This window comes from Xyrauchen texanus, chromosome 22, assembly GCF_025860055.1.
Source record: "Xyrauchen texanus isolate HMW12.3.18 chromosome 22, RBS_HiC_50CHRs, whole genome shotgun sequence".
NCBI lineage: Eukaryota > Metazoa > Chordata > Actinopteri > Cypriniformes > Catostomidae > Xyrauchen > Xyrauchen texanus.
This window is the reverse complement of record NC_068297.1, coordinates 15,308,942-15,334,890: the sequence shown is the minus strand read 5'-3', so window position 1 is coordinate 15,334,890 and position 25,949 is coordinate 15,308,942. Positions and strand designations below refer to the sequence as shown.

At 37.7% G+C, this 25,949-nt stretch overlaps 1 protein-coding gene across 4 annotated transcripts in view; it reads left to right on the top strand.

The window, feature by feature from the left end:
* Positions 1–25,949, top strand: part of wdpcp (WD repeat containing planar cell polarity effector) — a 99,406-nt gene extending 73,457 nt beyond the window's left edge. For 2 of the 4 annotated variants that reach the window (XR_007972928.1, XR_007972927.1), the window contains 9 exons: positions 1,176–1,821; positions 7,450–7,638; positions 8,284–8,407; positions 8,594–8,657; positions 15,995–16,097; positions 20,010–20,148; positions 20,914–23,948; positions 24,730–24,758; positions 25,832–25,857. Coding sequence is in view for 2 of the 4 variants with exons in the window: in XM_052154248.1 (XP_052010208.1) it covers positions 1,176–1,821; positions 7,450–7,638; positions 8,284–8,407; positions 8,594–8,657; positions 15,995–16,097; positions 20,010–20,166; positions 23,857–23,948; positions 24,730–24,758; positions 25,832–25,879 (1,452 nt within the window). In the remaining 2 variants the exon portion in view is untranslated. Of the gene's footprint in view, positions 1–1,175; positions 1,822–7,449; positions 7,639–8,283; positions 8,408–8,593; positions 8,658–15,994; positions 16,098–20,009; positions 20,167–20,913; positions 23,949–24,729; positions 24,759–25,831 lie in introns of all 4 variants that reach the window. The other 2 variants (XM_052154249.1, XM_052154248.1) reach the window with 2 other exon arrangements.

Genomic DNA, 25,949 nt, shown 5'->3' with positions numbered 1-25,949 from the left:
TCAGAGTTGGAGGAAGTTTTGTTTGGGATGAGGCGCTCAAGCTGAATATTCACTTTTGTAAAATGTCTGAAACTGCTGAGCTTCTGCTCTGCCTGCAGACCATCAAGGCTCTCTGAGTCTTTAACTTTATCTGGCTGTCTCTGAAACCTGAAAAAGGCTGCCTTTGCAGGCAGTACATGGAAGTAGGAATGCACCAAGGCATGTCTGAAGCCAATGTCTGTGCAACATTCTGTCTTCTAGGATGACTTAATTTTAATTTACGTTTTTTTAAGGGAGCATGCTGTAAATTAATCCTTCGCTACCTATAAACACACAGTCCTGTGTGTGTGATTCAGAGGTTTATGGAAAGAATAAAAATGGTGTCTGATGAAGCGGTTGAAATAAGTAACCTCACTTGAAGTTGTTCTAGATGATTATATGTGAAGTTATGGTCCTTTTAAAAGCCTATCTGAAACCAGTTTCCAAATAAGGACCCTTCATACAAAAATGTTGTCTGTTAAGTCATTTACTGACTGGTCAGTGAGGCAGTTCCCTTCAGTTCATTTATGAAGCGGCCTTGGTCTCCTACTTCCTCATATTGGGTTCTTGCTTTTTTGTACCATGCAGCATATAGGCTAATTTTAAAACCAAATTGATTTGGTTACCCTTACACTGTATTGTGGAGTTTTCTAAAATAAGGTGCTCTCAGTAATTTTTACTTCATTAAAATGTTTTACAACTAAAGAAGTTACTTTAATGACTTTATTAAGAAACATATAATATGTATAACATAATGACCACTCACATGAGACAAATACTGTTTTCGTTATCTTTTAAAAGCTGTTTTATTCTACACAGAGAAGGTCTACTCATGGGCGCTTCCATGTTAGGATCACATGACCAGCCAAATACTACTTACTTAATCTCAGTACCAACCCTGTTATTGGACACTTTTGCTAATTGATTATATTAATCATGGCTAACTGTGAATAGTAAATGTTTACAATGGCATCTGTAACTGAAAACTTTTGTGTTTGAATGATGCTGCATCCATGCCCCACTGTATGTGTCAGTGTAAGTCCAAGACAACATAAAACAACTACTACAATAAAAAAAAAATGCTTTCAGTGTTCTTGGTTGTAAAAATAATAATTAAAGCTTCTGTCTGTTCTGTTCTCTGTTTTCTTTCTATATAGATCTTGAGCTCCATACGAACTGACGGAAACCCTATAGACTGCAGATTCAGCCTAATGCAACCCTACCATGTCCTCACTGTAGAGCTGCACCAGGAGGCCAGAAACTCCACATCTGAGCTGCACGAGGAGGCCCAGCCTCCTGATGTTCAAACCAGTGTGTATGAGTGCGCTCGTGGGCGTCTCCAGCATCTGTCCAGCACTCCTGTACCCCTCTCATCCAAACCCATAACCTGCAGCCATGACCCGTTGGAGCGCTGGGTTCTTCTGGGGCTTCAGGACTGCTCCGTGGTTCTTTTTGATCCACAGACCGGCCTCTCCCAGTGGGCCACCTGTTCCATGTTGCCTTCTCTGCTGGCATGGCACCCTTCAGGAGCTCTGCTGATGGTGGGTGGAGGTCAGGGGGAGCTCCAGTGCTTCGATATGGGGCTTTCGCCTCTCCCTCTGCGGATAGTGAGTGAGGAACAGTCTCCTGGTTCTGTAGGCCCTGGCCTCCAGCTATCTTGTCACATGAAGACCTCTGGGGGGCTGGAGGGGATGCAGTGGGCCTACTGTCCGATATCCCAGGGGTCCGAGGGTATGGAAGCACATGACCTATTGATGCTTTGTTTCCATGGAGGGCCACTTGCTGCAATAAGGCTAAGACTGGGTCAGTAGGAAGTGTGTGTGAATGTTTGTGCACTTGTCTAATTTCCAAGTCAACTAATTGAAGCCTAGTGCTGAATAGTCTTAAATGTGTTTTAATTTATACAGCACTGAGATATAAAACAGAATTATAGCTAAACTGGCATAAATACCATCATTTGTTATGGTAAACTGCACAACCACAGTAGGAAGTAGGAACTTATGCCAGAGTAAATTTACACTACACACGTATTACACAACACCTATTTCTGTCTTCATGTCACCAAAAAAATAAATATATATATAATTTTTTTTAATCTTGAAATGTTTTTATATATATATATATATATATATATATATATATATATATATATATATATATATAAAGGACAGGCCATTGCAGGATGCAGGATATCAGGAAGACTGGTGTCTGATCAGGGACTGACTATGCTGAAAAAAACTGAGTTAAAGAATACTCACAAGAGATATCCAAGTCTCTTTTGACTATCTGCATCTCTGGTCCACATTCAGTCATATTATGGCCAAAACGATCATTTAGACTGGGAGAGAACGTATGACGACATGGATAGCAATCAGCAAATGTTAAAAACATTCATTTTTCATGTTTTTATATGAAATTGCATTACAGGTTTTACAGAATGGATTGACAAAAAAAATAATTCTGACATAACTCAAAACATAAATAAGAATAATATACACTACAATCCTGATTGTGGATATCTACTTTACTTGCTTCTAAGTGCCTCATACTCAACTCAGAATATCTTTCAAAGGTCTGATGCCATGAATTTTGTAAATGTTGTTAATCCAGAGGTTAGTTCTTCCCTAAAAATGCTTGTTGTTGCTGCCTTGTAACTTGGAAATGCCAAATTGTTTCCAAGCCGACTGGTTAAACCTGTGCACCTTACTCACGGAAGTTAGATAAAGCCAGTCAATCAGAATAGAGTTTGCCAGATCATGTAGTATACATCAGACGGACTGTTGCATCTGAGGCTAATGCTATGTCCTCACTAAAATGTTTTAGTTTTAACGGATTAATTATACTACATTTACATCTCACATCTCACACTGTAAACATCGTCTCATAACTGCATATTTTAGAAAATGATGATGGAGGAAACTGAAAATAGATTCATGTGGAAGTGGCCTGAGATGACAGAAATACTGACTACGAATCGTAGAAGTCATGTTGGGTTCATTCTAAAAATCTAGAAGCTCTTAGACATTTGAGGAAATGGCAGAGTCTACTGAGGTCGTTCAATAAGCACTATTGGGCTGCCACCTCCGGGTGCATTTCGGGATGCATTTCTCTGATAAATCATTTACAGTGGATTACAATCCCTCAGGCCACCAGATAAAGTTTGCCAATCACAACCTGCCCATGCCTAGAGTTTAATTTTGACTTTGGAAGTGAATGTGACTCCCTGCAACTCTGTAAAGTTTTAATGGAGAGCGTCAGCAAGGGAAAGAGTTTTCTAACAGAGAGAGGTAGAAAGAGAGAGAGAGAGAACGAGAGAGAGGGAGGGAGGGAGGAGGGAGGTTGGTAGGGGGAGCACACAGGGAGAGTGACAACAGTTCCTTCTCCTCTGATCGCGTGCCAAGGTTTTGATGAAGAAAGCATACGCACATCCTTTCCAACTGATAATTCTGAACAGCCAGTATGCAGTGCTTGTTTGCCTGTTTGTCTATTTCTTTGTTTACGTGTTTGTTGGGCTTGTCTTGCTCACATGCCCATATTTATTAACTGCTATCACTAGAACTGCTACACGATGAAGTGTGTGAATCGGACGTGCAGAGGATGAAAGAGTTGGCAGATCTCCAGTATTCCTAAGGAAGCTTATTTTTCTTTGACTCTCTCTTCTCATTCATTCACCCTCCCTTCTTTTTTTCCCTCTCCTCCCTGAGTTATCTCATCTGGGCACGCGCTCGGTACAGGAGAGCTGTTGTATGGAGTGGACGGGGGGCAGCTGGTCGCCACACTCTGAAAAAGTGAAAAAACAAGAGAGAGGGAAAAACAAGATTAATTTAAAGGCAGTTAGAAATAGGAGAGGAAATTGCACAGCATTGCAGTTTGCAGTCCTTTGGTTGCATCACATAGGAAACCCCATTTGTTTTGGTTGTGATTAGGCCTACAGTCTCTAAATCTCAAAAACAAACATCTCAAAATATTGTTTAGTTTAAAAAAAATCTTTCATACTACTTTGAACAATACAACGACCAAGAAAAGCAACTTCAATTGGAGTCTAAATATTTTTATTTTGATCACATTAAGGAATGAAACAAAGACTTATCTCATTGAATAAACGTTGTTTATTTCTTTTGTTTGTTTGTTTTTGAAGCTTTGTTTACACCCCCAGTTTCAGCCCACAAAACAACATAGAAAATTCCACAAATGTTCACAGAATTTGAACATCCATCAATCACAAATGTTTACAGCATTTATTAAACTTTTGTTAATATTAGAAAATAAAAATAAAATCGTTCATTGTTAGCTCATGTTAGTTCAAAGTGTATTAACTAATGTTTACTAATACAATTACATTTTTTATGTATATGTTTTAGTGAACATAAACTAAGACTAATACATACTGTAAATGTATTGTTCATTGTTAGTTCATGTTAACTATTGTTAACAAATGGAACCTTATTGTAAAGTGTTAACAATATTTTGGCAAATTTTTATAATCCTTCCACCTACCAATAAGATAAGTACTCTCAGCTCCATTTAACACATTGTACCTTGTTTAAATCCATTCTGCAGATTCTGTGAGGGCCTGGATTTAAGTAATGATTAAAGTCATGGGCTTAAAACAAACAAATGCAAATTCTCTTCACTCTGTATTGGGTAGTCATTTTTGGTCAGCATGGTCATGGGCCCAGAAATGTCAGAAGCAAATGAAACCCTTTCTTTTTCTATTTGCTGTGTACATTATGAACAGCATCATCAAGCCTTGAAATGGGTGCTTTTGTGTTATTGTGTATACAGTGCGGTTTAGCTTCTGTGGCTGTGCTGAGGCCTGTTATTTTTTTCTGCACTCAGTTATTAGTCACATTAGTAGCTCTTCAGGGGTTTGTGAGAGGCAGCCTTTTAATTGCCCACATGCAGTTTTAATTGGACCCTCCCCAACCTCTCTTCCAAATTCACTTAAAAAGATGGTAGCCGCTATTTTATTTGCCACCAAATGGCGCCGCCTTCTGCTCCCAGTGTCCGCAGGAGGTGATTTCTGTTTGAGAGGGGAGTTAAAATAGGTTTAGCAACAATTGAAGATAAAAACTAAAATAAAACATTGATCATTTGTTTTGCTGTTAGGCTTAGGCTTAATATTGAAAATATTATTAGCTCACCATAAAAGCAAAGAGGTCAATGGAAAGGCTGTTTTATTCATAGGGAACATACAGTATTTCTGCCTTGTGTATGTGTGTAATGTTTGTCAATAGTATTAAGGTGTGTGTTGTTAAATGATTTTTGTGGCAGTGTTGATGGACTCAATTAGACAGAAATTAGCAAGGTTAAGTATAGCTGTGATTGAGTTTGCCTTTCGGCGGCAGATCCAGTATGGCTGGATTAAGCTCTGTTACCTTATTAAAGGCGTCTTTGTGTGTGTACGGGTGTCAGCCGCCTCATGTGATTACTGCTCATTGTGATCACAGACGCTAACGTTCACAGAAACTTAACAAGAGAGACAGATGAAAAAAAGAAATCCAGTAGAGGTGTCTGAGCGAGAGCGGGAAAAGAGGCAGGAAAGAAAGGGAATGTCTTTTAGAAAAAGAACCATTGGGACAGTGGGAAATGGGGAAATGAAAGAGAAGATATTGTAGGATCATTGAGGAAGAAAAAGAGTGGATACATGAGAATGAGTGTATGAAATTAGTTTTTAGAGAGCTTTTGATTGGTCACAAATCTGTGTAGTGCAGCACGATTCATCAATATTTTTTGTCCTTTTTTGTTAAGAGAAATACTAAAATCCACAAAACTCCAACTTTTAGTTAAAGGGTTCTTTAAAGAAACCGATTAAAACTGATCTTAAAAAAAAGATCTGTTGAAGCCATGGCCTACCGGTTGGCACTTGTAGTGCTCATATGGGAGATGCAGGTTCATATCCAGTCTGTGTTGTGTACCATTTTTATTAATGCTTTCTCTCCCCTCTAAAGTTGTGTTTCTTTTCTAATTTTATTATAATCAAAATTAACGAAATATCTTAAAGGGATATTCCTGGTTATTCGAATAACAATTGTTATTAACTGCTTTTCTGCTTTCCATTATTATTGCATGTTTTTACACACTCTGATGCGACTGAAAATTATTTTCTCTTGAAATTGACAGCATGCCCTAGATATGCCGTGGAAAGAGTTTAATTCATATCCTGGAATATTTTGTTAATACGTTTTACTTATTCAGATTCTTTTGAGGATACTCTGCTGTTCAAATCATTAAAATCTTGGTTATAAATGTGTTTAGGTTATTCTTACAAAACCTGTAAAGAAAATATTTAACCCCAAATCAATACAAAAAATCTGAAATAATATTTTGCAAAATGAAAATGAATCCTAAAATGTTAGGACCATTAACTTTTTTGAATCGTGACAATATTTTCTGGAATTAATGTTTCCAGGCCTTTTACTTTGCCCATTGTTTCCAATGATGATTCTCATTACTATAACACAGTTACTGTTATAATGGTGTAAAATTATTATTATTGGGGGGGGTTTTTCCAGTTAAATCAGCAAAAATTAAAGGCAGTACCAAGGAAGTACTACTATGTAATATTAATACTTTTCAATGTAAATAATATTTTTTAACATTGTGGTAATGTGAATACCATAATGAACATCTTTTTGTTTTTGCGTTGCGTTAATGAGAATTGGGGGGTAAAATGTTCGTAACATGCCAATGTCTTTTATTTATTTAAATGCATGTATTTTAAAAGCTTTGTAAACTGTAGATGCCACATCCATTAGCTCAGTGTCCATTCTGCTGCTCGTTACACTTTACCTCTCTGATTGATTCTCTGTTGTGTATGGCGTTTTATAAAGCACCCGCCGTTCCTCTTAAAGGTAATTCTCTAAACTAACTGACAGCAGTATCCACACCAACGAGTACATTTAACCTGAGTTGACTGCTTTTGCTATGTGTGTCACAGTTCAGTGCACACACACATACTGTACACACACATGCATCTCAACAGTGCTACAGGGAAAGAGCACAGACTGAAGATCGATCCAAATGTCAATGGCAATCTTACAGAGCATCGCCTCTAAAGATCTCTCACCTCGCACGATCCAGAGGTTCCACTATCTGTCTTTCCTTCCAATTTCTCGTAATTGTAAAAAATGCTACTTTTCATTTTCTTGCTTTTTACCATTTTTATTTATAGTATCATAGAGAAAGGACAGCAAAATATTTTTTTTGAAAATGAAATTTTGCAAGCCAGATTTAAACTCAAAATTCAAATTTTTCCACCATTTATATAGATATTTAGAGATAGTTTGCCTCTGTCATCACGTTTGTGCCTCACATCATAAATTACCTGGTATTACTGTAAAGTATGGCTATGCATGGAGACCATTAATAACTGGAAATTGGAATAAAATACAGTAATAACTAGCATGAATTACTCCTATTTGTGTACAGGTGTGTTAAATGGAGCTCAGCTCAGCCCAGGTGATCTGGTACAGCATCGTTTGCGCTGTGGGGAGGTGAACGCAGCATTGGGCATTGTGGGTAATATGGACTGGGCCATGATGGGTGCAGAGTGTTTCAGGTCCCTCATCTCCATCACAGACCACTTGCTGAGGAGACCACTGGACCACCAGACTGAGGGTAACGACTCCAGACCGGCAGCCTCTGATTTCTGAACAGAGACTAAACTTAAAATCAAATAATGTTTGGAGTGGGGGGTAGATATAGCTCATTACACAAAAAAATTACTTGATTTAAATCATAACTTGACAGTTCTTCTATCTATTCAGGCTGTCTCAATTGCTTCGTTCTCTTTATTTAATCCCAGACTGACTCAATGATGTTGAGATCTGAGCTCTGTGGGGGCCAAACCAGCTGTTGCAGGCTCCTTGTTCTATTTTTATTCTGTTCTGTTTTGCAAAAAGATTGTTTGGATATCTAAAATGAATATTTCCTATTGACACACTAAAGCAAAATATATAAAATAACCATCTCAAGAAGACAAATATTTTTTGAAACATCTAATTTGCCTAAGATTTTGCACAGAACTGTACAGTGGTCCCAAAAAGTATTTGAAGACCTTGGAAACACTTAAAATGTATTAATGTTATTGCATTAGATGACAAAATATCAAACAAAATGGCATCTGCAAAAAAACTTATGCTAGGCCTGATTTAACTTTTTTGCAATTACTTTCATTGTGTGTGTGTGTGTGTGTGTGTGTGTGTGTGTGTGTGTGTGTGTGTGTGTGTGTGTGTGTGTGTGTGTGTGTGTGTGTGTGTGTAGGTCAGTTAGAAGCAGCTCTTGGGGTCTTCTATGCCCCCTCTAGACCCCTCTCAAACACAGTCATACTGGAGTACAGAGACCCCATCAGCAGATACGCCCGCCGATTCTTCCATCACCTGCTCAGGTAAAGACACAAACACGCACTCTGTTACATACATACTTAGATGTACAGTACATACTGTACAGTATGCTAAAACTTGTGTCCTCTTTAATTAAAATTAATAACTATGATTCAGTTACATGAGCCAGTGAATAATATGTTCTGGCATGTGTAATCTCTCTGGCTTCAAGAATATGCTTTCTGTTTCAGACACCAGCGCTTTGAAAAAGCCTTCCTTCTGGCCGTAGATATCGGCGCAAGAGATCTGTTCATGGTGAGGACATACTTTCAGACACGCACATAAAAAGTGACCCAAAAAAGGTATTTAGACACAAAGTGCATGAATGTAATTTCATTAGACAACAAACCATAAAACCTAATAGCATGTCTTTTAAAGCAACACAGCATAAGCACACTTTTCAAGCAAAACATTTCACAAAAAGTCAATTGTTAGATATTAAATGATAAAAAAAATAGATGTACTATTTAAAAGTACAAGAAAAAGTAGTTTGAAAAACTTTCTGGTTGTTAAAAATAGTTGAACATGCCCATAATATGCTGAACTAAGTCTATAAGACAGCTGTGTGAACTTAAAGGTATATTTCAGTTTCAATACGAGTTAAGCTCAGTCGACAGCATTTGTGGCATAATGTTGATTACCACATACATTTATTTTGACTTGTCCCTTATTTTCTTTAAATAAAGCAAAAAATTAAGGTTCAAGTGAGGCACTTACAATGGAAGTGAATAATTTTTTTACATTAAAATACTCAATGTTTAAACAGTATAGCCACAAGTCATAAAGGATATGTGTGTTAACATGATTTTGGTGTGATAAAATCACTTACTAACCTTTTCTTTTGAAAGTTATTGCCAATTTTACAAATTTGTTTTCATGACGATGTAATGTCAACAATGACTGTAAAAATGACAATTTAAACAACTTTACTGCTCAAATAATACATGCATTTTAACAGTAGAATCAATATAAGAACTTTTATAAAATTATTATGGCAAAAAGTGAAGAATTTATAGCATTATTTGTTTGAAAACATATAAACTTGTAATAGTTATTACTAAAATGAATCCACATGTGTATTATATTTAGATTGTGAGTATTAAATACATGTCAAATTAGTCATAGTTTGAAAACTGCAGAGAGATTTGAGTTTGCTCTGGGCAGGTGCAGCTCGGGGTTTGAGGCCCCTGGCCATGTCACGTCCCCTCTCTATCCTAGCATAACAAGAATCCCTGAAACTCTCGAGAGCAACAGTTTCTAAGAGCGGGAGGGAGGGGAGATGGAAGAAAAAGAGCGAGGGAGTCTGTCTTTCACAGCTCTCGTGGCTCGTACACTATCTTTTCTCTCCCTCTCTTTTCTCGCTCCTTTAAATGGTCCTGTGTGTCTGACCCTTTTTCTAGGCCTCCTCTCTCCATGCCCGAGTGACACCTTCCCTATTAGCGTTCACACCGGCCGCTGTCTCTTGCCCTCTGTCCTTTTCTCATGCAGTTCCTCTCTCTCTCTCTCCCTCCCTCCCTCTTTCACGCCGAACGCACTCGTTCCAATTCATTCCCCACTAAGTGCTGCTGCTGAGGGCCCCAATTGAAAAGGTGGAGCTCGAGCCACACAGCCTGAAAGGACAGAGAAGAGAGGAAGGAGGAAGAGAGAGAGAGAGAGAGAGGGCAAAGGAAACCTGGATCTGTTATTCTTGGGATATGCACTGGGAAAACAAAAAAAGAGAGAAAGGAAATGAATGAGGAAGACGAAAGTGGCAAATTATGAATGCCCCATGAATATCAGTCACTCTGAATCAACAAAGAGAAGTGGAAGAGTGAGAGAGAGCACTGAAGGCAAAGAAACCGAGAGAGAGCTAAAGGCAGTGGTGTTTCACCCCGCGGTTTTAGCTCTTGGCTAATTAGCCATAGAAGTTAAATTAAACCACACACAGGAGAAAGGGAGAGAAAGAAAGAAAAAAAAGAAATAGAAAGGCAGGGAACGAATGGGGGACCTTGCTCCATCTGATCTGGTCCCCTCCATGTCACAGAGGTCAGCTGAAACAAAACGCACGGAGCCCCGCGTAAGAGCCCCCAGTATGAGCCAGGCTTGAGTCGCATTGTCTCCGGACCAACAATGGAGCACCAAAAGAATTTCTCTTTCTTTTCTTTTGTAAGAAGCCTTTTTTGAAGTGAAGCACTTTGGTGTTGGAGAAATTGGAGGGGTTGGAGTCACAGAAAGGGGTAGAGAGGAAGGGAGGGAGGGTTTTTGCCTTTACACTCTTTTGCTGGAGTGTTTTGCATAATTGTAACATTCTATAGTTGTAATTATTCTCTGATGTGAACCCAGATAATGTCTATGATAATTCATTTTGGCACATTTCACTGACTTTTTTCACCCTTTTTTTTTTTTTCATTTCTGTGCTCATTTTTCGATCAGCTCATTAATTAATTACATCATATTTGTGAACCTCGAATCAGATGCTTGCTTTGTTGGTTAATGGGGCATATGCGAGCTTGTGTTTGCTGGAATGGAGGGGGCTGGTGTTAATATCACCGATTAGTCTGTGGCATACAGCGCAGATCTGATATTAGCACATTTCTGTGTAGAGACTGATAATGAACTCTGTAAGAACCTCTCACACATCTGATAAACACCCTCAAACACTCACGTGGATTACAGGTGTGCACATTAATTGTCTTGGTGTCTTGGTGTCTTGGTGTGTGTGTGTGTGTGTGTGTGTGTGTGTGTGTGTGTGTTGTAATGGCTCTCACGCTCTCTTTTCTTCATCTCTTTCTCTCTGCTCCACTGGTCCATGTTAATTTTAAACTCTTTTCTGATGTCGAGTGAATATCAAACACATCATCACTGGACAAGCTGTTTATTCTCTCTCCATATGCCTCTCCAGTCCAAAATAACACTAAAAGGCTGTTTATCTGCATGTGAGCTCTTAAAGCTCTTAAATAAATAAGATTAAACTAGATCCTGTGTCCTGTGTAAGCTGTGGTGAATAAGAGGTATAATATCTTATTTATGTATAGAATTATTGTTATCCCTCTTAGACGTCTGGATTCCCTCTCTTTCCCTGTCTGTTTTTCGGTTTCTTGGCCTTTCTCTCTTGTTCAATCTGTCTTTCTCTCCTTTTCTTGCTCAGAAAGCATTATGTTCTGCTAAGCTGCAGTAAAGTTTTTCAGAACCAATGCTAATATCTAGTGTTTGGCACTCTTTCGATACCTTTGTTAGCTGTCATTTCCCTTTTCAATTCAAAACCTGATTACCTCAGAATGCTCTTTTCCCCTCCCTTGCTTAATTATTTTCTCTTTTTTTTTAACCAGCAAGAAATGAAATTGCTGCAACTGATTTTTTCTTTCCCATACTTATGAAAATGTAGACATTCTTATAATACACAGCTGCCAAAAGTTCAAGCCTGTAGTTGATTGTTTTGTTTGAAATGAAGAATCTCCACATTTATTCCTTGTTTTGAATCATGAGATGATTGGCTCTCATCCCTGAGCCTGTGAAGTTGCTAAATCAAGTCCTGTTTGATGTTTGTAAGTCATTCTCACCCCCCTCAGCTGATCAGACCTGCAGAGGCTGCCTAACAATACAGGCATTGGCACTCTGCAGGTCTGACTGTGCTGTATTCACCGTCTCTGCATCTGGCTGCAGCTCTGACTGATGTCCCTCAAGCGGAAGGATGGGTTTAGCGTTTAAACTGGGAGAGAGAGAGGGGGAGGATCTTATTAGTTTAGAGTCAGCGCTGAGCTCCTCTTCCACCTTTCACTTAAATTTACCCATGAATGGGCCCCACCAAGATGCTCAAATATAGTCTGTCAATTACATTAAGTTCTTGCACTGTGTCAGAACATCTGAAGATCTTCTCTATGGATGCACAAGCATTGATTGACTAAGAATTGTTGGCTAAGATCTTTGTGTACCTGGGTGATATGACTATGTATAGAGGATATATTCTTTCTTTTAAGATTTTAGGTGAATATGTATTAGGTAAGGTGTATAATTTGAGATCCTGTAACTGGTCACCATTTAGTGCAAAGTAATAGTTCACCCAAACATTTGACTTCTGTCATCATTTGCTCACTCTCATGTCATTCCTCACCTATATGACTTTCTTTTTTCTGCAGAACTCAAAAGTAGATATTTTAAAAGAGTGTCAAGATCGCTGATTTGGACTGATGGACTATTTCTATTTTTTTTTTTTACACTTTTGTGTGCTTTTTAAAAACTTTTAAGTAAGTCACTATCAACTGCTATTGTATGGAAATTAACAATCACAACATTCTTTAAAATATTCCTAATGTGTTGTGTAGAAATAAATATTTTTGGGATAATTATTTCTTTTAAGTACCTTTATTAATCAGCTTTTAGCTATTTTGTAATTAATTTAAATGGTTCTGTGATGTGATAACTTTTAAACAATAAATGTTCTCTGTTATCTCTCACTTAATAAAAATGCAATAAAAACGGCATTATATTAATTATACAAGAATTAGAAAGATTTTAAAATATATTTAGATCAAGAATACACTGAATAAAATGCAAAGCAGCTCTATTGAATATACTAAAACTCTTAAAATCAACATAATACATTTATGTTTGAGATGAGGACATAATCATATTGTGTAAAGTCCCAAGTAAAATTCAACCCAGTCATAAAATAATGATATGAGTACATTGATGTGAAATTATCAAATTGATTTGGATAGTGTTTACTCGACATGATTTTTACTGCTTTCTCAATTTGCTTAAATTGAGTTAATCCAGCACAATTTCTTTGTATTTGGTCTCAACTTAATATAATTGTGCACAATCTAACTGTTTACTTAATCCATTTATGTTGGGACTCTGTGAAAAATATTTGTTGCATCAATGTATTTCTGAAACAGGACAGGGGATTTACATTTCCCAGCATGCTTTACATGAGACTGGATTGGGAGAGTACATTTTGAAATTAAGTGTTATTTTAATGTATTTCTACACAAAATGAAAGAAGTAGGAGACTTGTTAGTGTTTAATGTTCGGTTCTGTTATGTTGGGATTTAGAGAAGTTTCTGTCATGGTGGATATTTTTCGGATGTTACCATTGTGGAGAATAGTGAAGCTAATGGTTAGGTCAAGGATGGGTGATTTATAGTAGTGGGAAGTTCGGATCATTTTACTGACTCGGATCTTTGAGTCTCGTTCAGCAAAATGAACGAATCTTTTTTCGAGTCATTTCGTTCATTTCAGCAGAATATAATTAAATGTCATGTTAAATAGCCCAAAACATCAAGTAGTCTACTTACGAAAATGTTGATTCAATTTGAAATAAATAAATAAAAATAAACTATAGGGTAATGCAGCCAAAGCCAATTTATAAGAAACCTAAATGTTAATTTATTAATTGGGTCTTAAGTTTAAGCTATTGCAGTTAGTTCACCTCACCTCCTTTTTCTCCGCCTCTTGTGTCATCGGGTTCGAACTTCAAAACGTTAAAAACACTTAGTTGTCGATGTCGACTCGTCAGTGTCTGTGTGTGGGCCGTGTGGTGTGACACAGCAGCCAATGCACTCACTGACTGCATGCACATGCAGCATACCGGTCCGGATCCGGAAAGATAAATGATTAGTTCAAGTCTCGACTCTCGAGTCTTCGGGTTTGGGTTCGGCCGGGTCCGAGTCTTTCGTTCTTCCTGTCAGTCCCATAGAGACTATGCTGTCAGTACCGGAAAGAGAAATGATTAGTTCGTCTCTTCGGTTCGAGTCGTTCGTTCTTCAAGTCAGACTCACAAACCCATAGCACAGCACTACTGCATAGTGCTATGGGTTTGTGAGTCTGACTTGAAGAACGAATGACTCGAAACCGAAGAGACGAACTAATCATTTCTCTTTCCGGTACTGACAGCAGCATAGTCTCTATGGGACTGACAGGAAGAACGAAAGACTCGGACCCGGCCGAACCCGAAGACTCGCGAAAGATGAACTAATCATTTATGACTTCATGTACCTTATGCGATGTTGCGCGCATGCGCGGTCAACACAAAATGAACGAATCACTCTCTGAGACAACTCGGTAGTCCCGAGTCATATTAAAGATTCGTTCAAAATGAACGAATCGTTCATGAACGACACATCACTAGTGATTTACAACATTTTAATTGGTTGAACAATATGTGTATATTGCTTTTGTCATGAGGCAAAGACTGAAGGATCATCAGTGTAGAGACTGATTCAAGATCAGTAGACCCTCAACAGCACCATCCTTGTCATACTGAACAAAAATATATCTATAATATGCTAATGTGTATTGTTGCTAGCTAGCCTCAAGCTGTTAAATTGAGTGCAGTAATTTGGACAGATCTATTTTAAGTGAGATTAACTTAATTCCTTTGGGTTTATACCACACAAAACTTATAAGTAGAGCCTACATTTTCATTTCATATTAAGGAAACACATTTTCATTATGTGGAACCGTTGTCCATAATTTAATTACATAAAACCAACAATTTGTTTTTTCAGTGTAGCATGTCTTACAGCAGAAAATTGTTCTCACTGCCTGAAGTTTCATGGGAAATACCCATTTATAAAACATTTATTGCATGAAGTCTAAATGGATGAGCCACGTTTGAATCGGCAAACTTGTGAACATGCACTAATTGAATTCGCCATTCATTTATAAATCATTAAAACTCTTCAGTTATTGTGCTAACAAAGTTTGTGCATGTTCATTTGCTTTTAATAAATTGCATTTTATTTGGTATGTATCTTTTATTATATTGCTTTTTGCCACCGTTTAATAAAAGCAATAACCCACTTGAGGCTAAAATTTATAGTGATTTTACCATTGTTAAAGGGTGTTGCTAGGCCTCTCTCTCCATTTAGCTTCTTATAACATCAATAGCTAGAATGAACTGCTTGTTACACTTATGATTAAACTGTATATTTTAGTGCCTTTTAGCTTAAGGTACTAAAGTGATATCTGTTAACAAAGGACTTCAGGCATTCACCTTCTGTGAACAGTCTGCAACGTTCCGTTAGAAGTGTTTTATCTCATTTGTACTTCTCATTGTGGCCTCCATTTTGGTGGAACCATTGGTGTAACATTTAAAAGTATGTTTATGGGTTAATGGAGGTCTCCTGACTATTTGACACTCAGATAGATCTATTATAACTTATTCTTTGGGATGAGAGGGCTCATATTTAATAGAGAGAAAATGTGTATAAATGTGTGTCTGTGCCCACCTGCTCATAATAGCAATAGTTTAAACTCAATTCTGACTTTTAAAAGGGTGACACATGCCTTCCACTGCCTCTCTGTCTGGATATAATCATACTGGTTTCAAAAAGCACAAGAGTTCAGATCAGTGTGAGAGAGAAATGGGCAGGCAGGACGACATAAAGGGAGTGAAAAAATATGTGCGACTGATTTTTGAAAGTTTATTACTTTCATGTAGGTTTTTTTCTTCTGAAGCTTCAAACAGGTTATTTAATCTATTCTCTTTCTCTCTTCCTCCCTCTCTCTCTTTACACACAGCACAAAAAAATGGAGAAGAAAACTGAAGTATTGTCATGTGAGCTGAGATTAATTTTAGATTGCTCTGCTGTTCTGCTTTACCTTCAAAGGACCTCCATTACGTGGCAGCAGATAAGGGTGAGGTGGTGTTAGCAGCTGTAGCCAAGAAGAAGGCTAATGAAATAGATGCAGAAACACAAACATCGGTACCAGGTGAGAGAATTATTCCAATAACATTTGATACAATAAAATGCACCTTTTGTTTTGTGAGAATGTTTATAAGTGCAATTGATTTACTATGAATTTGTTTTAAGAGCAAATTCATAATTCAAGAGATGGATTCACCCATGTGAAACATACAGTGACACAAGGTTCCATCTTGGGCTGATATGGAAACAGGAGTCCGAATACAAAAGACAATCAAGAAACAGAATTTAATCAGAGTGGAATCAGTTTAGGGGTGGAAAAGTGTAGTATAAATTGAACTGGATCAATAAATTATTTTAGATAGATGAAAACATATGCTGCAAGATTAATTAAATGGCGTAAACAAAAAAAAAAACATATCACGAAAGCTAAAAGAGTTTGTATTTTGGTTTGAAGCATGTGGCTTGTTGCTGAAGTTGCAGAATATTATTTAGCTCTGCGATCATAACATTCATACAGTGAATTTCCTTGTATCTAATGAGTCCTTCGTGATATGACGCAAGACGCATGTGACCCTGACAGCGGCACCACTGGGAAATTGAAAAAAAAAGTCATTAGGTTTCATAATATTTAATCTCTTATGTAATTATATTTGACTTCTGAATGATTTTTTTTTAGTGCTGCGTGCAGATAGAGGGAAGAGTTTGATTCATTCGTGTTGTTAATTGGCTGACCAGGAAGAGTTTAAAGTGTGTTGACCTCAGCTCTGATATTCTGTTTCCTGCGGACCTGGTGAGAGCGGGTCCTCCGCAATCTGGTCTTCAGCAATCTTCCAGGAGCATTTCCTAGGCCAAAAAGACACACAGACATTCAAATGAGAGAGGGCAGTATATATAAAATGTTAGAGAGCGAGAAGTAGAGGAAGGAAGGACAGAATGGTTCAGCTAGCAGGTGTACAGATGAGACCATGGAGGTGTTTAGCTTCTAATAATGGCTAAAAGAGGGGGGGTGTGTTGCCCCTCCTGTCTGCCCATAAGCCTCTTAATTATGTCCTTGATGATTTGCCTGCTCTCTCACCCCGAGCAGACCTTAGCCTTGGAAGGAAGTGCTTAAGAGGGTGAATAAGAGAGGAACAGATGGTCAAAATAGTCTGTTTGGGGGCATTTTAGTGGTGTTAATAGTTAAAATGTTGCAATTAGAAGTCATTGTGTGAGTTTTATTTCATAGTGCAAGATACCCCTTTCAGTGTCTCCTCGGTGTAAGTTTTCAGGTCATCGAATTCTTTCGGGTGCTGATAATGTCGGTGTGTGTTTGTGTGTAAGGATTATTGTGGAAATCATAGAATGGGGGAAATATTTAAAGGAAATTCTGTCGGGCAGTTCGGAGGATCATAAATAGGGAATGAGAGAGGCTGGATTTGGTATTGTGCTGCACTGCATATAAAAGACAAGGTGTCTTGTTTACATACGGCCAGCCTGAAGCGAACGACTCGCACTGTCAGTCAGCCATGAAGGATATACACACATAAGAAATTCAAAATTGACTTAATATTCAAACATTATATGGTAGTTCTCATGAATAACACAAACCTCAAAGTGTCCAACAGCTTTAAAGTTATTGGTCTGTTGAAGCTGTTTGTGGATCATTATTAACGATCAATAAAGAATGTTGCCCACACAGTAGCATCTGTTTTAAATCAATATACAGTGATCCCAAAACTTTTTATACATAAATAGGGCAGACCAGAGTTGTCACACTTTTTATTCCAGTGTATATTTCTCAGGGTAGGTCTCATTTAAGTCAATTTTTGCATTGCCACATACCAAGAAACCTTGGTTACAAAAAAAGATACTGAAACATTTTCACTGTTCTTGCCCAGGAAAAAAGATACAGTTCATTAAACACATGTTGGCCTTTTGTATCAACATGCCCCAAAAGTGGGGCATATTGTCACTCTATATGGGGCAAATTGTCGCAACAGATCTTGCCTCTAAACCAGTGGTGTAGGTTTCATGTAAACATTGGGGGTGACTCTTTAAATCTACACCTGTATTAAACAGATTATAATAGGCTTTTCAACAGACTTTAAAAAAGCACAAAACAAATCATTAAGCAACAAAAATAGAAAAGGTAATAAAATATCGATATATATATAAATTGATATGTATTGTACAATACAATATATAATGCAAACACGTACAATAAATGTTGTATGTTTATGACATTTAAAACACGTGACAACCATTCCCTGATAAAAATTGGACTTTCATGAAAAATACCTTCATCTTAAGGAAATTACCTTTATAACATAGTTAACCCTTGCCAAACAAAAAACAAACAAAACAAAAACACTGCTCAATAAAACACATTTTTGCAATTGGACTTTAGACTCCAAATCTTAAACTTACTGACGTATGACAACTTTCCTGTGTGAAAAAATGCCCCAGTCTTTGTCTTAAAGAAATATAGCACAAACACACATTTCAAGCGAAACATTTCATGGAACATGTCTATAGTTAATGCGATGAACCACATCTGTGGTCACTCTACACCTGGGATACCAGTGTGAACTTGAAGGGAAATATGTGTGTGTGTGTGTGTGTGTGTATGTATATATATATATATATATTATACACACACACACACCATTCACAGCATTCAAGGACAACTTACAGCAGAAAAAGCAACAATTAAGCAAGTTCAAATACAAAGTACACTAAAAACACATGTATATTATTTAATGAGTAGGCTAATTTGAACCGATATGTTTTTATCTGAGATTTAAACCTCAAGATGGAATCCAACTGATGGATGTGGTGTGGCAATGAGTTCCAAAGTTTAAACTTAGAACTAAGTTTAAACGATTGAAAAAGCAATAAATCAGCAAAAGATGATCTTAAGGAACACTATGGTTTGAGAAGGACTGAGAGATAAAGGGGGGCCAGGGAGTTGCTTTAAAATTGAGCAGGAAGATTTTATAATGGATCTGGTATTGGACGTGTAGCCAATGAAGTTGAATAAGGGAGAGCGTGATATGTTCAGTAGACTTGGTCTGGGTGACAATCCTTGCAGCTGAATTTTGAATTATTTGAAGGCTGTGAACTAATTTGTCAGGGATACCAAATAAGATGGAGTTACAATAATCAATACAGGATGTTACCAGGGCATTAATAAGAACTTGAGTGCTATGCTGTGAAAGTGATGGGTGAAATTTGGCAATACTACATAAATGAAAAAAAGCAATGTGTGATGTATTATTAATATGATGACCAAGGGAGAGTAAACCATCAAATATGGCACCAAGGATTTTTATGTTCGAGGAAGTATTAACTAGACAGTCATCAGTGGTGATGGTGAAGGGTGAAAATGGATGGTTTACCCAAAAATGAAAATTCTGGAGATGTTAGGTACAATGATAGATTTCACTTTCATTGAAAGGAAAAAAACTAAAGATGCATTTAAAGTGAATGGCGACGGAGGCTAACATTAAAGTACTAGAATTGTTTTTCCCCTGAAATTTTTTACTTTCTTGATCTTCCTATTTAGACTCCCAGTAGTCTCTTTGTCTGTCTGTTTCTGTCCTTCCACCATTGCTTTTGTTGTCACAGAAGAGGATCAATGTCCACTGTCTGATTGAGGAGTGTGTTGATTTGGTGAGAGAGCCAATTGTAAAGGGGGACTCGGAGAAGAGTGTATGAGAGGGATCAACTTATAGCTTCTGAGACACACAGACACACTGTAGTGCTGTAGGTTGTTCCCTGAGATCAAGTCTCTTATTGTATGTAACCTTCACTGTCTCAGTCTGGGAGAGTCGTGAACAAGACACCTATGTATTACACACAGTCCCGTTTTACAGTCATGTTCTCTCTCCCTCTATCATATAGAAAAGTTTCTAAATTTCAAAGATTCTACATGTTAAATTGTTTCCTTCTGGGCATGGTGTGATTTTGTGTGTCTTTTGTATGTGTGTGTATTCAGATGAGTGTCAGTCAGTGAACGGAGGACAGAGTGGAGTGTCTTTTTCATCTGTACCAGACACACACACTGAACGCAAACTACGGGCAGCCGTCAACGAGAATGATGCGCATGACCTCAAACACTGGTGTGCTGCTTCAAGGTGTGTGTTTATGTCTGGGTGGGTAACATCCAATGATTCATAAAATACGTAACTGTTTTGTTTATTATTACTTTTCAAATTCTAAAGTTTCTCTGTTTGGTTGTGGATCAGGGCTAATCTGTAATCATTATAATTAGCTTTATATTAAAACTATTGAAGTGTATGCTGTGTAACATGATTGTGTGTGTGAGTCAGGTTTTGCCTGGATTGTATGGTCCAAATGTCACCATAAGTATAGTAAAACCTGAAATCTCCTACATTGTGGGGAACTCATTACTGATAAATAATGTATAAAATAAATATAAAAATGGCAAAAGATTTCTGTAAAGGTTAGGTTTAGGCCATAGAAAATATAATTAGCTCAGTACTAAAATAATAGAAGTCAATGGAAAAGCCCACCGTGTGTGTGTGTGTGTGTGTGTGTGTGTTCGCCTTCTTAAATTCATTAAACATCAAAGTTTAGCTGATATAGTAGTAAATCATGAAATTCAGGTCGAAATAAACTGCCCACCCCATTGCTAAACTTATGTGAAACATAAGAATAAACTTGTGTATTCTGAGAAAGTATGCACTCTTAAAGTTCACCTGAGTTTTGCCCAGGCCATCACAGTGAGTGTGTGCAGTGAATTTATGTGTGTATTACATGAGCAATGTTCTTATTGTCTTTTCCTCTTGCTGCTTCAACTGCTGCTGATGGAGGGACTATTGACTCTGACTCTGATGCTGACTCTCTCTGTCTCTCTTTTTCATTCATTCCCACTTAAGCTCCCTCTATCTTCTTCAAATCCTCCCTCTCACATCAGCCAGTTCTGAACCGACGGCCCAAAGAAGATGGGGCAGGATTAAAGGGTTTTTAAAACATAAAATAAGGAGTTTTTGGTTTTGGCTAATTTGGCAGCCTGAATCGCAGTTTACAGGCTTGTACTGCTACACAGCCACATGCAAGACATCAGAGGGAGAGATGCTCCCATCCAGATAAATAGCAGTCAAGAGAGAGGAAATCATTTTTTTTTTTTCTTCATTTTATTCTATTTATCCAGACTAATCTGGTCTCCGATGAAGTTTTATTGTTTCTTATGCCGAGCCAATAAGGCTTAGAGACACTGAGTCGAGCTTTATGCCTGCGTTAAGCTGGCAAAGAAAAAAAAGCATGAGAGAAGGAGTACAATGACTTGGTGGCATCAACCTCGGTTGTACTAAATCCAACACTGCGCAGGGAGAGAGGCAAAGAGGCGGATATCTGGAATCATCCCAACATTTCCCTGTCTTATTCAACACACACATCTGTTTACATATCGTTTCAGTCTCACATGTTCTGCATACATACACACGCTTCTTCGATGCACAGCTCTTGGACCCGTGATACATTTTGCATCCGAGTGCATCTGTACATGTGTAGTGATGTGTATTTGTTCATTCGGTTACTTGTTTGGTGTGGGCTGCACCCTGTAGGCCTCTTTCTTTCTTCCTCCCTCTTTTCTGTGTAAGCACCTTGCATCACTAAAGGAAATTTACAAAACTACAAAAATCGCACGCCACCTTCATTGCCAGTAACTGCAGAAAAACGAAATCGCACAGCCCACAATAGTACTGATTACATTCACGCAGACTTGCATGCTTGCTGAATGTGGCAGTGCGGTGCGCGGTGGCAGTGTGTGAAAGAGAAATCCAGGCCCAGCTGCTGTGAATACTAGTACATACTGGTGTATCAGTGTGAACAGAATGGGACCTGCATTTATTTGCATTTGATTGACGATTTTAGAAAATTCAATACTTTTTAAGTTAGCAGTGCATGTCTGGTGACCCTAGAAAGTATTTGGACACTGAAACGGCACTTAAAAATGTATATGCCTATCCACTAAAACACACATTGAGACAAAATATTTTTGTAATTGCAAAAATGACTAATGAAAGTGAAGATGGTTTTTAAAAAAAGCTCTTGCATGATTTGTTTGCAAATTAATTGATATGTTGTATGTAATGTAATGAAATTCAGACATAACTGAGTGTGAATTCATTGTTCGAAAGTTTCCAAATACTTTTTGATGCCACGGTGCCTGTACAATTGCTGTTGAGACCAAGCAAATGGGTTACAGAGATTTGAGGTGTCGGTATTATTTTGCCATATTTCCAGTGGCTGTAGGTTGTTTATAACAGAAGAATTAAGCAATGGGGCACCTGGGTAGCTCAGTGGTAAAGACGCTGGCTACACTGGAGTTTGCTAGTTTGAATCCCAGGGCGTGCTGAGTGACTCCAGCCAGGTCTCGTAAGCAACCAAATTGGCCCGGTTGCTAGGGAGGGTAGAGTCACATGGGTTAACCTCCTTGTGGTTGCTATAATGTGGTTCGTTCTCGGTGTGGTGAGTTGAGTGTGGATGTCGCGGTGGACGACGTGAAGCCTCCACAAGCGCTAATGTTTCCGTGGCAATGCGCTCAACAAGCCACGTGATGAGATGCATGTGTTGACGTTCTCAGATGCAGAGGCAGCTGGGATTTGTCCTCCGTCGCCCGGATTGAGGCAAGTCACTACTTGAGGATTCTTCATTGCAGCATTGAGGATTCTGCAAAGGCAAAAAGGCAGTGGCTACACATTTGGTCAAATATGACCAAAATCGTGTTTCTTAGACCCAACCGGGAGTTTGCGTACCCCAGGGGAAATGTTAGCAGGTTCCAGTAGGTATGCGAAAAGAATTAGACTTTGCCTTGTTTAATCTAGAAAACAAAATATATGACATAAAAGAAAAATAATAAGTATTAGGGCTGGGTAAAAAATATTGAGTTTCAGATTAATTATGATCTTAATTTAAAAGATCTTGATATTTATTCTTAAAATCCCAATATCGGTATTTTAATATGCAAAGTTAAGCCCCGAGAACCTTTCACTGCGTGTTGAGAACAAAAGTTTGGTTTGATTGTTTTGGTTAAAGCGTGTCCAAAGACGAGATCCACGCAATCCATATTGTCAGTGTTTTTCATTCTTTACAGTCAAGTCTTTACAAGAACAGAATTTAATCAAATAAATAATCCAGTACACTCTTATGAATATGCACTTGACCAAAACAAAATACTGAACTGCCGGTAGTTTTAAAGAGACAGTACAGACTTTTCTATGTAAATCGTAAAGTAAATGGTACACGTTATCCATGTAAACAATAAACATGTTGTCAATAAATATGCAGTGTATATATTCTGTCTGCCAAATTGATGAAAAACTAATGATAAATGATTTTTTTTTTTTTTAATGGTTTAAAAAAGTTTTCATTGCCAAGGCATTAGTTTCATGGCTCATATGGCCCGGTTTTGTTTTTGTTGATGAATAAACTTAATAACTTCATCTTTTCCTTTTGTACATCAGGGATATAAAAATTTTAATGAGAACATTAAATTATATTTAGCCTTTGGTACACATCTTGCTTTTGGGTCGATAAAGGGGTACTTGAGCCTTACTGTAGATGCTTTGGGCGAACTTACGGCAAAAAAAAAGAGGCTGGGAAACACTATCTTAGACTATAATGTGTCCTGTAACAGACATGTTTGACTCATCTATTCTCAGATTCAGAGAACATTAAGTGTGAAAATGGCAGTAACTGGTTTCTGTTTCTGAAGGGCAGTATTGTTTATAGAATAGATGCTGGTATAACATATTTAATATAAATTTCAGTACCTGTATATCTGAAATAAAGTGTAACACAGTCTCTCTTTCCTGCAGTAGCAAGACTGGAGAAATTTTGACCTCGGAGGTAAAGGATGACCTCTCTAACACCCAGATAAGTCATCGCACCTGTCCTTGGAAACACACAGGTGTGTGTTTATGTTCTTTAGGATAAAAGCCTGTTTAAGTAAATACTGTTCTCAAAGTTAATACAATTTGTAGCAGGGTTGACTGAATACATTGTTCTCAATACTCTGGATCACACAGCTTGTTGTTCAATTCCATCATGTTGAGCATTATGGATATAAATTATAGCGACTGTGTTTTACATAGTCCACTACTGCTGAAGATAATTCCCCCATTAATGCTCTGAGAGTGATATCTTTCCCTCAGTTTTTCCCTCTCAAAAATAGGTTCTAATTGACTGCCTTTTTTCTGCTTGTATTGTACTTGGCTAATCATCCTAAAACATGAATGTTTTACTCCTTTCTGTCCACAGAATAATTTAACTTTTTTCCCATACATATTTATTAGACAGTACAGACTGTAGGCTGTTACAGACATTTACATCAGAATTTTAATACATGCATAATCCTGAATGCTAATGGCAGAGTTATAATTTACCATGGAGAAACCCTCCTCCAGAAGAGCTGCAGAGGATGCAGGGTTTTGATACTTGAACTCAACACTTCCACCTACACACACATTCACACACCTAAACATTAACGTGGGATTTATTGAGTGATCACCTGATTCAGGTGCAGTTGAAATGTGTTGCTATGATGCCTCTCTTATAGGTTTGCTCAAATTGAACTTAAGGGATTTGTTGAAGGAGATCTCAAATCTATAAATGCTTTTATTTGAATGGCTCTTTGATCAAATCCACACTTGTGTTAGTTTCTTAATTTTGACATTTTATCTCCTCTTTAGAAATCAACCTTGTTGACCGAGACACTCAGGTAATTTTTTTTCTTATAAACAATTCATGCGGTTGCATTTTATAGCTTTATTGCCATACACTGATCAGCCACAACATTAAAACCACCTATCTAACATTGTGTAGATCCCCATCGTGCCACCAAAACAGCACCAACCCAGAAGAGCATTCTGAGATAATATTCTTCTCACCACAATTGTACAGAGTGGTTATCTGAGTTACTGTACATTCTTTCTTGACCTTTCTCATCAACAAGGCATTTCTGTCCACAGAACTGCACCTCGCTGGATGTTTATTGTTTTTGGCACCATTCTGAGTAAATTCTAGAGACTGTTGTGGGTTAAAATCCCAGGCGATCAGCAGTTACAGAAATACTCAAACCAGCCCGTCTGGCACCAACAATCATCCATGTGATTATCTAATCAGTCAATCATGTGTCAGCAGTGCAGTGCATAAAATCATGCAGATATGGGTCAGGAGCTTCAGTTAATGCTCATATCAAGAATATTAGAATGGTGAAAAAAATGTATCTCAGTGATTTGGACTGTGTCATGATTGTTGGTGCCAGATGGGCTGGTTTGAGGATTTTTTCACACACAACAGTCTCTAGAATTTACTCAGAATGGTGCCACAAACAAAAAACATCCAGTAAATGGCAGTTCTGTGGGCAGAAACACCTTGTTGATGAGGTCAACAGAGAATGGCCAGACTGGTTTGAACTGATAAAGTCTACAGTAACTCAGATAACCGCTCTGTACAGTTGTAGTGAAAAGAATATAATCTCAGAATGCTATTCTGAGATGTGGGTTGGCGCTGTTTGGCGGTACAAGGGGGACGTACACAATATTAGGCTGATGGTTTTAATGTTGTGGCTGATCAGTGGATGAATGATGTATGTGGATAAAACCGTTTTTGCCAGTTATTCTACCAAAACATTTAGTGCCTTTTATTTGTTATGTTTATAAATTTCATTCAATCTTAGACAATTTTTTATTTATTTATAAAATGTATAATAAGGACAAATAAGGAAAATATATATTATTGCAATTGTTTTTATAGTTGTAATAATGTTCATGTAATTGTTGTTATTTTTAGGTGCCTGAGGAAGGGAAACTGAAAGTTATTCATTTTGGTTTAGTGTAAAAAATTATATATATATATAAAGAATAAACTATAATAAAAATTGTGTAAGTGACAAAATGTGCTTAGAACT